Genomic DNA, 16,283 nt, shown 5'->3' with positions numbered 1-16,283 from the left:
AATGGCGGCGATCTGCGATTTTTTTTGTGGGACTGCGACATTGCGGCGGACAGATCGGACCCTTGACTGACATTTTTGACACTTTTGGGGGTACCAGTGACATTACTGCAGTAATCAGTGCTATAAATATGCACTGTTACTGTAAAAATGACACTGGCAGGGAAGGGGTTAATTTTATTGGAGAGGGAGGGGTTAATGTATGCCTGGTGCTTACTGACGTGTGGGGGGGGGGGGTGACTATGTGACACAAGGACAGATCGGATGTTCAGCTATGCTGAACACTCCTATCTGTCACTCCCTGTCACTTAGGAGATCCGCCCGCTCTGTTTACACAGGCGGGCGGATCTCCTCACTCGATTCCCCGACGATCGGGGAAGAGCGGCGGCGATCGCTGCTGCTCCTCCACTGGCCCGACTCCCGCTGTGACTGAAAACAGTGGGAGCGCGCCTCCGGCGGTGCGCGAGCGCCGCCTACAGGGGGAGGAGTCCAGCGACGTAGGTCTACGTTGCTGGACGGGAACGAGCCACATTGCTGCAGTAGCAGCAATGTGACTGGAGGTAAAGTGGTTAAAGTCATGCAGTGCCAAATTGCAAAAAAATTACCTGGTCATTAACGGGGTAAAACCTTCCGGTCCAGAAGTGGTTAATATCATTCTAACAAAATTGGTATGAGAGGAATCTTTTCTAATATGTATTAAATGTGTTGCATTTTTTAAACTTTCCATATTGATATTGACTTAATTTGTATGTAACACTGAATGGCACAGTATACTAATTCACCAAAATGAAAAAAACGAATATAATTGGGAATGTGCAGATGCCTTGCACAGACAAATCAGTTCCTGTGTGTTAAGAGAGGATCCTAGATGCAGGCTGTACATAGGGCTTCACATCCTAGAGCTAAGCTTCATCACTATTAATCAATTACCAAAGATCAATACTTTTGTGGACAGTAGAGGCTCTGGCATATGACAGTTTATTGACAGTGGCATAGATCATTTGAAATTCAATAGTAGCAGTGTGTTGGAAAATAGTCCACCCCTACTATAAACCTTTTGTTTTCAATGTCCTCAAATGTGACAACCTTGTTAACCTTTCACTTTTCTCATAAAATTATATTGAAATCTTTTTACATACTTTTAAATCTATTTTTACAGCAACTTAATTTGCTACTTTGTGGCTAATACATTTAAATATATTTTCCACAATTTTTTTATTAACAGTCAAAGGAAAGACCCACCCTGGAACACCCCTCTCCACCATTATCCACAATGAGAGCTAAAAAAGCTGAATTAGTGCTATCTAAACTCAGGGCATTGATCGCACTCCATTGCTGCACATACCCCTGGTTTATGGCTCCATTTGTCACTTTGTGGCACACCATTATGCACCTCATGCATGTTGCATAACATCTGATTTTAGTCAGCATGGAGCTTGTTATGTAGTTCAGTGCTTACTGGTGAGCTTAAGTTTTAGGCTCCCAAATTGTTGGAGTAACTTCTGGGATCTTAAGTATGTGGCTGTCGAGAGGAAAGTAATTTTATCAGCTCCTAATTATTAGTCCTCTACCTTAGGTTTTTAGTAAAAATATCTATAGATATCAATTTCTTTAAATTCATATAGGACATGTTGAATGACTGACAGATTTGAGAACATCTGAAATATATAAATATAAAGTAACGGTGGCCATACTTTTTAAAAGCATTTTGGAAAAGTATATTCTCTTTATCTAGTAGCTTCTTGTAACGCGTAAAGATTTTCTAAGCTGGACGTTTCTGTACTTTTGAAGATGTTAAAAATAAAGCTAAAAACATGATATCCCAAGTAACTGAATGGTGAAGGTAGACCTTCAAGCAATAAATGAATAATGTGTATATGACACATGTAGGAACACGTACCTTGTCTGTTATATTCATCTGCTTCTCTGTGAACCAGGTCTTTCACCCGGTTTCCATAGAGCAGCCGTGAAGAATCATGATCAAAAGCTTTCAGGGTTTCGCTTGAGCTGTACGATTTTTGTGTAGGCACTCTACAGTCATCATTGTCCACCGAAGAATTTGTGTAACGTCTCTCTTTGTCTCGCCGACTCTTTGTCAGGGAACAATAAGGCCTACGTTCTTTTACATCCATATTAAGTTCATTCTGTGTCCACAAGAGTCGAGCTTACTTGAAAATCGCTTCTCACACTCGATTTGTCTACACAGGAGACACAAATGTAAACAGAGGTTCAATACAATAACCAAACAAAGGAACAAAAGGTCATGCATGCCATATACAAACACTTAGGATGTTTTGGGTCCTTCTTAAAAATCATCATCTGCTCTATCCAAACAGACATTAGGCACATGCCATGGAATCAGGACATTAAAGGAGGACTTCAGCCTCCACTTAATAAGGCAGGGAACATTGGTTAAACTGGTTTAAATTAGAACAACCACTCAAAAATTATCTTTAAAGATTCTTCCTACTCTAATCTGATAAAGGGTAAATCAAAGTGTCTTCTATGGGTTACTTTACATGCTTGTCTTTTAATGCTTTAGTCCAATAGACCACAAACACTATAAAAAAACTGCTAAAAAAGGAAAAAAAGTTTATTGAGCACCAGCAGAGTAGGAATAGATACAAATACTTGCTTTGAATTATTATGGGAAAGATTACACTAAAGTTAATCTGAGAGTATTTCTTATACAGTTTTATATAATTCCCCTTTAGTAGCTATCTGTAGGTCAGGTTCTAAAAAGGACCATCAATGATGAGTGGCTGTTGAAATAATAAGACAAGCCAACTATAGAATGTATCATTTTCAGTTAGACCAAGCAGTCTCACTAATTTTCACTGAGGATAGCGTAATTAGATAGTTAGTTTTAGATACATCTTAGTCACAGACAGGAACATGATTTAATCAGAATACAGGCAATACCTCCTATTGGCTAACTTGACCATATTTAAAGCTGAAGTGTAATCTGCCCATACTGTATATGGCCTTCCCTGGTTCATTCTTTACCACTTATCAACATGCTGATGAGCCTATCATTTTTCAATATATAACTTATTAAGACCAAGTGATTTAATTTCTGGGGCTTCATGCTTCTGCATGCAATGCAGGCAAATCATGGCTGGTCAGGGGGGAGGGGGTGGCAGGGGGCTGCACATAACTTCCTAAAAATATCACAGCACTGTGCTTCGGTACACCTTTAGCGAGCCTTCAGCCCTGATGGTAGCATTGGCTGGTTCTTGGAAAGAGCTATGTAAATTTTAAAATGCCTTGATGGGTAGATTTCAGTCTGGAGGGATGGGACATCCCAGGCACACCTCATTTACATGCAGGATACCCTAAGTCCTGCATGTGATGCTGAGCCTTCATGATTGAAAGAACTGAAATTCAATAAATATGCTGTAGTAGGCAGGATTTGGTAAGGCTGGGGAGGAATGACTAGAATATACTGATCACCATCCAGCCAGGAAAAAGGGGGGTCCATCTGACTTGTTGCTTCTAATGCACATTGTGAAAAGCTCACAGTGTGCAGTGAAATCAAAGTGCAGGAGAAGAGCCTTTACAACTGTACAAGACTGAAGGTAGGGCCAGCCATAGATGGTGCAAATTTCTTGCCTGCAGCCATGAGTGTCAGGAAAGAAATTTGTATGACTCCCCATCAGCACAGACAGCGCCGACAGGGGAATCCCTTCTGTCAGACCATTGTCTTCTCCATCCCCACAGGGAGAAGACAGTGATTATTGCTAGAGGCTATAGCAGCCCCTTGAAATATTTAGAAGTGAATCCAGCAGGCTGGTTATACTCAAGCTGGTCGATCAAATAACTTGGTACATTCAGCTTGCCCAAAAATGCTTTTAATCTGGACCAGTTCCAGTTGAACAGGCTGAGATTCAAACCATGTATGGCCTGCCTAAGGCTGAAGTTCAGGTTTAGTACATTCAAGAATACAAGAATTATTTTCTCTTTTCAATCAAAAAAAAAATATGGACATTATTACAATTGTTATGTAATGCTTTTGTAATGTCCAATTACAAAAGCATTAGTACAGTGAACATTACTAGACTGGTCTGTATCTACATCCACTCATTTGTGAATTCATGTCAAATAAACTTGGATGCTTGATAGACACTTGTGTAAGTGAGTTAGTATTCTTTTTAGTTGTTTGTAAGACACAATGTCTGATAAGGAAAACTTAAGCATTCCTAAATATTGCCTGCATTATAACAGGATGGAAAAATAAATCAAAATCATGGTGCGTTGCTAGAAAACATGAAGCGCAACCTTTATTTGTATTGTGCAAAATGTTATGACCCCATGTAAATAAATAATTAAAACTATAGATACATTTCACATTAAGATGATCTATCTATCTATCTATCTATCTATCTATCTATCTATCTATCTATCTATCTATCTATCTATCTATCTATCTATCTATCTATCTATCTATCTATCTATCTATCTATCTATCTATCTATCTATCTATCTATCTATCTATCTATCTATCTATCTATCTATCTATCTATCTATCTATCTATCTATCTATCTATCTATCTATCTATCTATCTATCTATCTATCTATCTGTCTATCTGTCTATCTGTCTATCTGTCTATCTGTCTGTCTGTCTGTCTGTCTGTCTGTCTATCTATCTATCTATCTATCATGATTATAGATTCCATCTAAAGGGAGTTTTTTATGTAGCAGGATGCGCTAGACCGGTTGTTTTCTTGACTCTTTAAGGCTGAAAACTTATAAAAGATGCATACCAGCTATAAGAACTAATGTAGTCATACATTATGCATTTTCCTAAGGCTCTTGTTTTAAAGGAAAAATATACCCTGTTTATGAGAAGGTTTTATTGTTGTTGAAGTTAGGATTAAAACGTATTGGTATAATATTGTGCTCAGAAAAGCTGCCAGATGTGGGTAAGAACCTGTGTATTAAAAACAAAGCTGCAGCCCAGAAATTTCAGTACAGCTGTGCTTGCCAAATTACCTCGAAACAAACAGGGGTAGAAAACAAGGTCCTAAACAGCTATGATACATGGAACCCAAATCCTTTCTATGAATGTAGCGACAGAAATCATCAAACTTTTCTATACTATAAGTATAAGTGTAAGGATAAATACCCAATTGCAACCTGCAGTAACCCATAGCAACCACAGTAGCCTTAGAATGGGCTGAATGTGATTGGTTTCTAGGAGGCACTGAAGGTCATGGTTTCTCATAAGCTGTCCCTCACCGAGGGCCAGGGGCGCTGCTAGGGTCCTAAAAGACTCAGGGCATCCCTGAACACCTCAACTGAACTGTTGTAAGCTTTGTAGTACATCATGGTAAATAAGGGTGATACCTTTTCTCTCTCCTGTCTTCATTTCATCTCTCTTTAGTACTTGGAAATGCTGTATACTGGCATTAAAAATTCTCCTTGGATCAGATGTGATCATTTGTATGGTATTTAAAAATATATACCATATTTACCGGCGTATAAGACGACTGGGCATATAAGATGACCCCCCTATTACATGATCTACCAGTAATACTTATACTTAGGTTACCTTGGAGATATTATACTCGGCGTATAAGACGACCTCCCATTTTTGGGGGATTTTTTTGAGGTTCAAAAGTAGTCTTATACGCCAGAAAATACAGTATATATAAATTAATTAAAATGTTTATATACTAAACAATGTTCCAAAAGTGTGATGTACATATACTGTACTATATAATATAAAATCCTTGGTAATTGATAGGCATTTATCTATGTACTGAAAAATAATTATGCATTGTGGAGTACAGGTCAGAGTAGAAACCCAAAACAGTATTTGAAGTGCAAGGATTTCTAATTACATGTTTTACCTAATGCACAGTGTTTTTATCTAATGATTGACATTTGTTTGTCTATGGACTCATACTTGGCAAAATGGCAACAATTGCTGCAATTACTGCTGCAGAAGAGACCTGTGGGAAACTCAATAAAAGACCCATGGCAGGTGTCCTGTAAGTCAGGATCTAGCAACGCCCCTGTTGACAGGACAAAAATCATGATCATTAGGACAAAAGCTTTAACATGGATTGCAATTAATACAAATTCTCTCCAAAGGCTACAGCCTTGCAAACCCAGCCTTAATTGTAAGACACTCTTCAGAGTGTAGGAGATTAATTGTTGCAAAGTTCAAGGTCTTAACCTCAGTGGTTTTACACTTAATCAAGTCTGAGGTTCTCAAAAGACACAGGACCTGGATCTACCAAACCGATCACTACTTTCCAGAGGTTTCTACAGTGCACATATCAAGGCTTCGCAAAAGAAAAATGATCAATTTAAAGCTGCTGTACTGATCTTAGAGCAATATAATTTTTCTAGGAAGCCAAAGAGCTTTAGCAAATCCATTTACCCAAGGAACAACCCCCAAGCTAGTGATACCGAACCAGAGGCTCACGAGCCACATGTGGCTCTCAACCCTCTTTGATGTTGTACTCAGCCGCATCTCAGCGAGTGCTTAACTTTGAAGTATATATCTCTTCTAAACACAGCTGGAGTTCACCCTGCTGCAAGACCCACTTCGCTTAAACTCAAGGCCACAGCCAATCAGAATCTGCTCCTAGCTCTTGATCCTTAAGGGAGCAGCAAATACCCAATCAAAGCAATTGCTAATAAGTTCTCCTATGAAAATTAGCAAGTTATCATACAATTAAAATGCTTTTATTAGTAGTCCTAACAAAAGATTTCACAGATTTTCCTTTGGTAAAAGCTTCTTAAAAAACAAACACCCCCCCCCCCCACACACACACACACGCACACACACACACAAAGTACAAAAAATGTAAGCTCCTTGTTTCATATTATTGAAAATGGAAAATACCAAAAATTTATGTCTGAAAATTTATGACAGAAGACACAAAAATTATTGATAAGTAAAATGCATAAAAAATGTGCTGTTATTGTCCCCATTTAAACTGATTGCAAACATTACCAACTAACTACCAGTTTAACATAAATAACATTTACTTTATATTGACAATGCAAGGTATGCATAATAGGTAGTCTGGAAATTTTTTTGAGTTTTTTCTTGAGTTCTACTGTAAATTATAGTGGCAAATTATATTATAGGAGCTCTAATTTTTATTCATTGTGAAACAAACCTTCAATTTACTGAAATTCTAAGCATTAAATGAAACTGTTATGAACTGATCTACACCAGAATTATTTAATGTTTTTAGTGAGGCCATATACAGGATGATAGGATGATTTTTCACACAGTTTGGCAACAATTCAAAAAATACAGATGACAGTTGTATCATGCAAGAAGCCAAGATGACCATCTGTGATCAAGTGAAATAGAAAATGCCGGCTAAAATAATTTTCCAACATGTTGGAAAATGTTAATCTGCAGACAATCATTTTTGATCTCTGTTATCAAGCCAAAAACGAATTTACTTGCTGCAGCAAACACAACATCAGTGTCTATTTTATATCTGCTAGTATAGGTACAGAGGTAAGGGTGGCCCCACATGACCTGAAAATTGCAAAAGATTCAACAGCTCCAGGCTGTGGATGACAAAAGCAAGAGTGCTAAGATGCCTACAAACCTCCATTGCTCATGTGACTGGAGAGAGGAGTGTGAGGAGGAGAGCAGACCTGGCTGATGGAGTTACTCCCCCTGAAAGCAGACGCATAATGGTTGACTATTGAACATAGACATTGTGTCAATTTGGCAAAACTGGCTAGATCCAGGCACAGTCATCTCATGGAAGAAAACCTGATAGAGTCTGCAAAAGACCTGAGACTGGGACGGAGATTTGTCTTCCAACAAGACAATGATCCAAAACATAAAGCAAAATCTACAATGGAATGGTTCACAAATAAACATATCCAGGTGTTAGAATGGCCAAGTCAAAGTCCAGACCTGAATCCAATCGAGAATCTTTTTAAAGAACTGAAAACTGCTGTTCACAAACACTCTCCATCCAACCTAACTGAGCTCGAGCTGTTTTGCAAGGAGAAATGGGCAAAAATTTCAGTCTTTTCGATGTGAAAAACTGATAGAGACATACCCCAAGTGACTTACAGCTGTAATCGCAGCAAAAGGTGGCGCTACAAAGTATTAACTCAAGGGGGCTGAATAATTTTGCACGCCCAATTTTTCCATTTTTTTATTTGTTAAAAAAGTTTGAAATATCCAATAAATTTCGTTCCATTTCATGATTGTGTCCCACTTGTTGTTGATTCTTCACAAAAAATTACAGTTTTATATCTTTTTGTTTGAAGCCTGAAATGTGGCAAAAGGTCGCAAAGTTCAAGGGGGCCGAATACTTTCGCAAGGCACTGTAAATAGAAGGGATTATAGGATTTAGGGTAGTTAGGTGAATAACAGATATAAGGACTGGCTTTTATGTTTTGGAGGTAATGGGGTACATGTAATAGCTATAAGTGTTATAAGGGTTGGGGAAGTTTGGAGCAGTGGGTGCATATGCACCAGGGCCCAGATGTGTCAAAACAAAACACAGCTCTCAAAACTTCAGAGAAATGGGCAATGGCAGTATTTGTGGTTATATTATTGAACACCCTGTTAAAGCCATTCCAACCCAGAGCCTTAAGAAAGATTTACAAAAAGGGTAGGTTTACACCACAACTTGCATGTCTGTACATATGCCTTGACATGCACTGACAATGTGCACTGTGTTTTTTAACTGTACTACAGTGCGCCCTTTCTAATTTTAAGGCATATGACCCTGTGGTGCAATGAAAAGCTTCCTGTCTATTTTTTATTTATTTTTTTAACAGCGCACCCCAATGCAGAATTTGACAGTCATTTTTTTTTTTGTATAAACGTTTTATTGAGAGAAATATAAACAGAACAGTATCATCAGGTAGCGAAATAACAAGGCCAGGTGATACAAAATGAGACAACTGCATACAACAGAGAGCATCGTATAATGAACTCAAATTCCTATGTCATTAAAACAAGCAAGTAGAGCTTAACTTGAAACAGTAAGGCTGTCATATGTACATTACATAAGAGTGCGGATGTATCACGGGCACATGCCCAAGCTTGAACGGACAAGATGAGTGGGAGGTAAATCTACGAAGGCTTCCACGTAGGGAAGGAGCACTTGTTAGTGAGGCGTAGAGGAGAGGGGGGGAAAAAGAAGAAGAGAAAAAAAAAAAAAGGGGGAACGTAACTAGGAGGGGGGGGGGGAATTCCCTATCTCAACTACCTGAAGATAAGGGAAGGGTGCAGTGGGGGGGGCTTCAAAGTATTATGTGAAGATGAGTCGTCCCAGGGACGAACACCCCCAAGGGGATCTAACTGTGTCCGAGTCCATGGGATGACCATCTGGTAGTGTTAGCAATCGACTCCCCGGTGAATGAGGGAACGTGGGAGCAGTGGAGAATAGGAGGGGGGGTTGGGACGAACTACCTAAGACAAACGCGGGGAACATCTGGAAACAGCAGATGTGGAGGAAAGAGAGGCAAAAGTGGAGGGGAAACAAGAGAGACAAAGAGAAGGGGGGAAGTGAAGAAAAAAGGGGGGGGATAGAGAAGAAAAAAAAAAAAAAAAAAAAAAGGGGGGGGGGAGGGAAAGGGGGGGGGGGGGGTGGTAGGCCAGCAAAGAAGGAAGGACGTGGGTGCACTCCCCCGGGTACGAGCCGGGGAAAGGAGACGAGCTGCTACCAGAAGCCATACCTAATCGGTCAGCAGACGATGGTATTCATCCGAGAAGGAAAAGTCTATCCATGGGGCCCAGGCGTCGTAAAACTTGGACGGGGTATCGAGAGCCTGAAGGGTGAGGTCTTCCATGCGGGAAACCTTGTCCACCCGCCGCAGCCAATCTGATACAGTAGGAGGGGACGGGGAAAGCCAACGGCAGGGGATACACATTTTGGCAGCAGAGATCAGATGGAACATCAAGGATTTTCTATAGATCCGTTGGGAGAGGGAGGTGTGGTGAAGGAGGTATTGAGCCGGAGTAAAATCCGGCGTGAAAGTTGTGATGCGGACGATAAGGGCATGTATATTCTTCCAAAAAGGTTGGATCAGTGGGCAGTCCCACCAAATATGCAGAAGGGATCCAGTATGTTGGCGACATCGCCAGCATAAAGGGGAGGTTTCGGCGGAGATTTTATGTAGCACCTCGGGTGTCCTATACCAGCGTGCAAAGATTTTAAAGCCATTCTCTTGTGTCAAAACATTTCTGGAACCCTTGTGAATGTGGGCGTACACGCGATCCCAATCGTCATCCGACATTGTAATGGACAAATCTCCCTCCCATTGGCTACGCAGGGTATCGATCCTGGTGGGTCGTTTCAGCGAAAGAAGGGAATAAAGAAAGGAGACGAGATGTCGTTGGGGGCCGGAGTTTTTGCAAAGGGTTTCAAAGGGGGTAAGGTCCCTGTACCAACAAGAGACGTCCGGGGTACGGAGCAGGAAGTCTCTCAATTGTAAATAGTTGAAAAACCGAAGTTGAAGGTCCGGGTATCTCCGAGTGAACTCCGTATAGGAAAGTAAAGAGCCCTTGTGAAAACATTGCTCAGCCCTTCGGGGTGTGCTCGTCTGACATCCCGCTGAGGGAGGGTAAGCGAGGCCAGCCGGGAAATCCGGGTTCTGGGCCAGGGGGGTCAGAGGACCTGGTGTGGAGGCTAGATTTAGTTTCGTGCATAGACTCCGAAAAACGGTGATCGTGGGGTTAATTAAGGGATGTTTGTAGCAAGCAGCCGGAAACGAAGAGGGCGAAATCCAAGGGAGGTGGTGGATGGGGAAGGATGAGAAGGATTCCTCCAAAGCCACCCAGTCCTTGAGGAGGCGGTGCTTGTGCCAATCTACGACCCTCGACAGATGACAAGACCAATAGTACCTCTGCAGGTGTGGCAAGCCCAGACCACCAGCTTCTTTCGGGGCAGTAAGAACGTCCCAAGACACTCGGGGACGTTGGGAGCGCCAGATGAAGGCGGTGCAAGTACTTCGATAGGAGTTAAAAAACGCCGGAGGTAGTCTGAGTGGGACAGCCTGCAGCACATAAAGTAACCTAGGGAGGACGTTCATTTTTATGACCGCCAGCCTACCAAACCATGAAAAGTGGCCCGACTCCCATTTAGAGAGGTCGGACTTGACGGACTGTAGCAGCGGAAGATAATTACGCGCGTATAGTTCTGTGAGGCTTGATGGGATTTGTATGCCCAGGTAGGTGATCGCGGAGGGTTCCCAGCGAAAGGGAAAGTTATCTTGGCAGAACTTCACAGTGTGCGCCGGGAGGGTAATGTTAAGGGCTTCGGACTTGGCGTAATTAATTTTCAGGTTGGATATAATTTGAAAAGCATCGAGATCGCGGAGAAGGTTAGGGATGGAAATGACCGGATTGGTCAGAAAAAGCAGAACGTCATCGGCGTAAGCCGCTAATTTGTACGTTTTGTGGGCAACTTGACAGTCATTTAAACTAAACTAACTAAACTAAACCCTCCTATTGTTTTTAGCCGGGGAAGCTGCCATCTTGCCATGATGCTGCACATGTGATCATTTATGAGACCAGCTATTTGATGATTTGACAGTTCGGTTGCTCCGGCACATGTCAGGAATGTTTTTTGAAACTGTTAAATCGGTGGGATTAGTTCTGCTTTAAAGCTTAGAGAATTTAAATGATTTTTTTTTAAGTTTGAGCTCTTTAAAGCACTTTTCTATATGTGGGTGGTCAGAGACTGCGATCATGGTACAGGAGGTGGTCAGAGATGGCGGTCATGGTACAGGAGATGGTCAGAGACTGCGGTCATGGTACAGGAGGTGGTCAAAGACTGCGGTCATGGTACAGGAGGTCGTTAGAGACTGCGGTCATGGTACAGGAGGTGGTCAGAGACTGCGGTCATGGTACATGTTGCAGCAAGGCGCCTCCGAGAACAAGTGCCTTTATTTTAAAAATGACGCCGGGTTGGTGCCATTATGTAACTGTGCATGTGCCCACCAGGCCGAGCTTGTACGAGCTTTCCCGAGCCCAGCACTGCTGCCCGTAATGGGCATTTACAGGCAGCCCAAAAATGGGCTAAAATTTATGGGCTGCCCGTAACTTTATTTCAATGTGTTGTCTATTTATAACACAGTATTCACATTCCATTTTTGTTCATTTTCTTTTGGCTCTATACACATTTTCTTAAGATTATTTATACGTTTGGTATATTACTTATCTGTGTCAGATGCCGCCCCCTCCACAGTGCAGAGATATACCTTTTTTTCCGAAACTAGATCACCTGATGGCGTTATAGTTCCACTTGCATGGACTTATGTAATGTGTGTTTTCTGAGGACTTGAGCCTCTTTTCTTTCAATATATATATATATATATATATATATATATATATATATATATTGTTGTAAATTTATTCTAATGTAACCCAGCATTGTTTTATTTGTTATTATCCTTATAGCAGTGAGGTTATTAGTGAACTTGTATATTTCTTGTTATTACTAGTGCTTCACACGCTACTAATGCTATGTACACTTTGCATTCCTTTGAATAAAAATATTGAACAAGAAACAAAATAAAAAAACACTTCTCTACAATTTTAGCAGGCAGAGCTGTGTAGATCTCTAAATATAACCAGTTAACAATGTTATGTGAGTTTCTAATGCTGGGAGAGACGTTAATATGCAGATTATCTAAATTCTAAAAAGAAACTTTGCTATGGGGCACTCTGATAGACCCACTTGGGGGTGCTTTTCTGAGGTCAGAGACATACTACTTTTATGACCATGGACATTCAGCTTTATATGGAGCATATACAGAAATTGCAGCTATTTTCTTTTTTTTTGTATACAAACTTTTATTGAAAGGAAACAGAAGATGGTGGTACAAAGAGAATTGGTACATTAATATGACAAATAATGGTATCACGTAGAGTAAATAGAAATATAACCATCTTAAGTAATTTCAGGTTATCTCATTTGACACCGGGTATCCGACCTAACTCTTAATGTTATGAAACTCTCTTTCTAACTATACTGCTATGTACCTAAATCCAGGAATTATATTTTTGATATCCTTGTTGTTATTTTGATATAAATTGCAGCTATTTTCAACCCATTTAGTATTGTAAAAGCAAATATACAAATAGCAAACATCACAACCTTAATCATAGGTGGTGTGCACCCCAAAGCTCAAACATATGTGTGTGTGTGCTTGTGTATGTACAGTGTATATATATAAACCGACACACACACTGTTATGTTTGTGAACAAACATTTAATAATTTATAAAAACATGGACGGTGTCAGTAGGGCAGTGGGCCCTGGACAATAGGGGGAATCTGCACCACACTGGGTGATTACAGTGTGCCCAGGCAGACCTGGCACTCCCCCTGCGCATGCCTATGACCTTAATATGTTTTTTAAAAAAAACAGTTATAGGTTGCCTCCAATTAATTGTTTTTGCAATCAAACGCTGAGAGAGAGTGTTTGTTTGGGCAACATGAGACATAAGCACTCCTTACTATCAAGGGCTTTTTCACCAGATAGGGTCTTTAGAAACTGAGTTTGAGTTGTTATGTGATCAGTCAAGATACAAATAGTATGTGGGAATTCTTCATTAATAACTATTATAAAATCTGCAGTAATAGGCATAAAACCTATTTTTTCTACCCGCTAAAGCTATATTGCATGCACAGTCTTATGCTAATGATTGTAAACATTGTTTTACAGTCATGTCATTAATGTAGTGTTTTCTTTATCTATGCATTTTTTAATCTATCCGCAGTGTGCTAAATTTATGTTACACTATTTCACCAGTATTTATTTCATTTACGTTCATTTACAAAATATGTTGGACTGTTCTTTAGAAACCACTTAACACGTATTAAATCTTTTAATCGCTGGTTGTTATCCTCCTCCAGATTCAATTGAAAGGCTAATTGCTCAATTTATTGCACGCAAATGCACACGTAGCCCCAGGTGTTCTTTACACAAATACCAACGCTGCACTAACCCTTTCACCACTGCCAACAGCTGTCATGAGTGCAATTTAACAAGTAAATAACAGTATACCTTCCAGCATGACCCATTTTTGCCACAGAGGTAACGGCATCTTCACATTCTTGCTAATTGTTTTCCAATTGCTGCATCACATGATGTAGTAATTAATTGATGTAAAAAAACATCAATTATTAAATCCTATATAGTGCAATGTTACAAAGGTATTAAGGTTAGGGGAACTGCAATATGTGCTGGATAAATCAGACAATGTGGTTTTATGTTATGTTACAGCATACTTTCAGCTAACTGTCAATTTTAGCCATTCACAATGCAAATAGTTGTTTGCATTAGGTATACATGACAGGTACTCGCTCTCAATGTAAATCACAGCTGAGAGGTAAAGCTGATCTTGTACTGCAAATAAAGTTCACTGAAGCCTACTGGGAACGTGCATGTAGTGTAGACAGTTGCAAAATCTAAGACGGCAGAACGGAAGCGTTTGATTGGTGCCCATCTATACTTCTGCCATGTTCTACATAAGGAACACTGTTTGCTGTTCCAGGTCAACTTTATTTGCTCTGCAGTAGAATTAAACAAAAGAATGTGGCAAGGTCAACTTGCAACAGTGTTTTTACATACAAGTCCTTAAAGTGTACCTGTCACTTACACGCAACGTATACCGCTAATTTCTGGCCTGAAACATTATTTCAAATAATGCAGCAGATCATCAATAGGTGACATCACACCATTAATATAATCAAAAGCTCTATTAGGGATGAGCAAACATATTTGAAAGACGAAAATAAAAGGGCAATCTAAATTAAAACTAGATCTGTTGCAATACTGTCACATACTTCTTCCAAGTATAATTTATGGAGAAGGAAGAGAAACAATCTAAAATCTACTCCTTTACCTAATTCATAAGTGTATGAATCAGGAATTTTGAAGTATGTCCAGTCCATTTTGCTCATCTTTAATTAATGGGCTTATACCGGGATAGCTGACAAAATGGCTCTCTGCTATATGTTTGCTTTTTCTAACAAAATGTTTACAATTTATGGCAGTACTTTAATAATGAGCGTACATTAGGCTCAATTCACAGAGCTAACACACCAGGATAAATATCCTTATTTTTTTAAAAGTGACAGTTATTTTCAATTGAGTCTAATGAAACATGGCTGAAAAAAGAGTGCCTTTTTGTTAAAGGTTTGTGAAGTGAGCTTGTTGAATTTGATCTACTAAGGCAGTAGAGAATGTTCACTTATCAAAGTAATGTTTAGTTACCTTAGTAAATTAAGTGAAGTTATGCTCATTTTACCTGTTCATTCATGCAAATCTATTTTCCTTTATTATGCCCCTACACATAACTGGCTATTCAAAGTAATCACATCATTACTTTATTCACTTGCTAAGTGGTCATTTTTTACCCCTTTAGAAAACACCTGAAAATGTACACCAAACATTGTTGGGATTCCCCCTTAAGTAACTGTAAAGTGACGGTGGGCAGCAAAGTTTCCAGGGACGTGGCTGCACGGCAACTAGATTTGGCTAGTGATGTCCAAACTGGACATGACATTACGGGTTTGGAGAAGACGAGCAGAGACACGGAGACCGTCTTAGTTGTATGTACCACTACCACGATTTGCTAGCAGCATTTGTGGAGTCATTTTGCCCGTTTATCTTGTGGGACATGTGAGTTTAATGTATGAAGATTCTTTTACTTGAATAAAAATTGTTATTACGGTATCACGCTATGGTTATCTTCCATCTTTTCTTCATTTGCCTATTATTATGGAGTGCCATTAGTTGGTGAATCTCTTATGGATACTAAACCTGTAAAAGGTTTTTTCCTGTCTTGCTGGATATACGATTACTTGTCAGTTATCTGGTGAGTGAGCTACCTAGAGGGAGCGTTGTCATTTTCTCACATGGTGTGGTGGACGGATAACATTAGGAGTGTCACCTATATATGAACTTCAATGTATTCAATCATTTATATATATGGACTTTCGTTTTTATTACCTATTTATTCACTCCGCTCCACGGGTGTTTTTCATGTCATGCACAACTGTTTTACCTTTATTGATCTCTTTAGGATTTAGATTTGATTTTAATGTTTAGTTACCTTAGTAAATTAAGTGAAGTTATGCTCATTTTACCTGTTCATTCATGCAAATCTATTTCCCCTTATTATGCCCCTACACATTACTGGCTATTCAATGTAATCACATCATTACTTTATTCACTTGCTAAGTGGTCATTATCTACCCCTTTAGAAATTACCTGAAAATGTACACCAAACATTGTTGGGATTCCACTTTAAATAACTGTAAAGTGGC

At 39.7% G+C, this 16,283-nt stretch overlaps 1 protein-coding gene across 22 annotated transcripts in view; it reads right to left on the bottom strand.

Annotated features, from left to right (window-relative positions):
- Positions 1–16,283, bottom strand: part of TENM3 (teneurin transmembrane protein 3) — a 1,577,510-nt gene that overhangs the window by 1,125,144 nt on the left and 436,083 nt on the right. For all 22 annotated transcript variants that reach the window (XM_082244015.1, XM_082244035.1, XM_082244033.1 and 19 more), the window contains one exon: positions 1,898–2,195. In XM_082244015.1, coding sequence (XP_082100141.1) covers positions 1,898–2,129 — 232 coding nt within the window. In that variant the 5' untranslated portion in view covers positions 2,130–2,195. The remainder of the gene's footprint in view (positions 1–1,897; positions 2,196–16,283) is intronic.

The sequence above is a fragment of the Pelophylax lessonae genome (assembly GCF_965119305.1).
Source record: "Pelophylax lessonae genome assembly, chromosome: 1".
Classification (NCBI taxonomy): domain Eukaryota; kingdom Metazoa; phylum Chordata; class Amphibia; order Anura; family Ranidae; genus Pelophylax; species Pelophylax lessonae.
The sequence above is the reverse complement of the archived record's forward strand: the minus strand, read 5'-3'. Positions and strand labels throughout refer to the sequence as shown.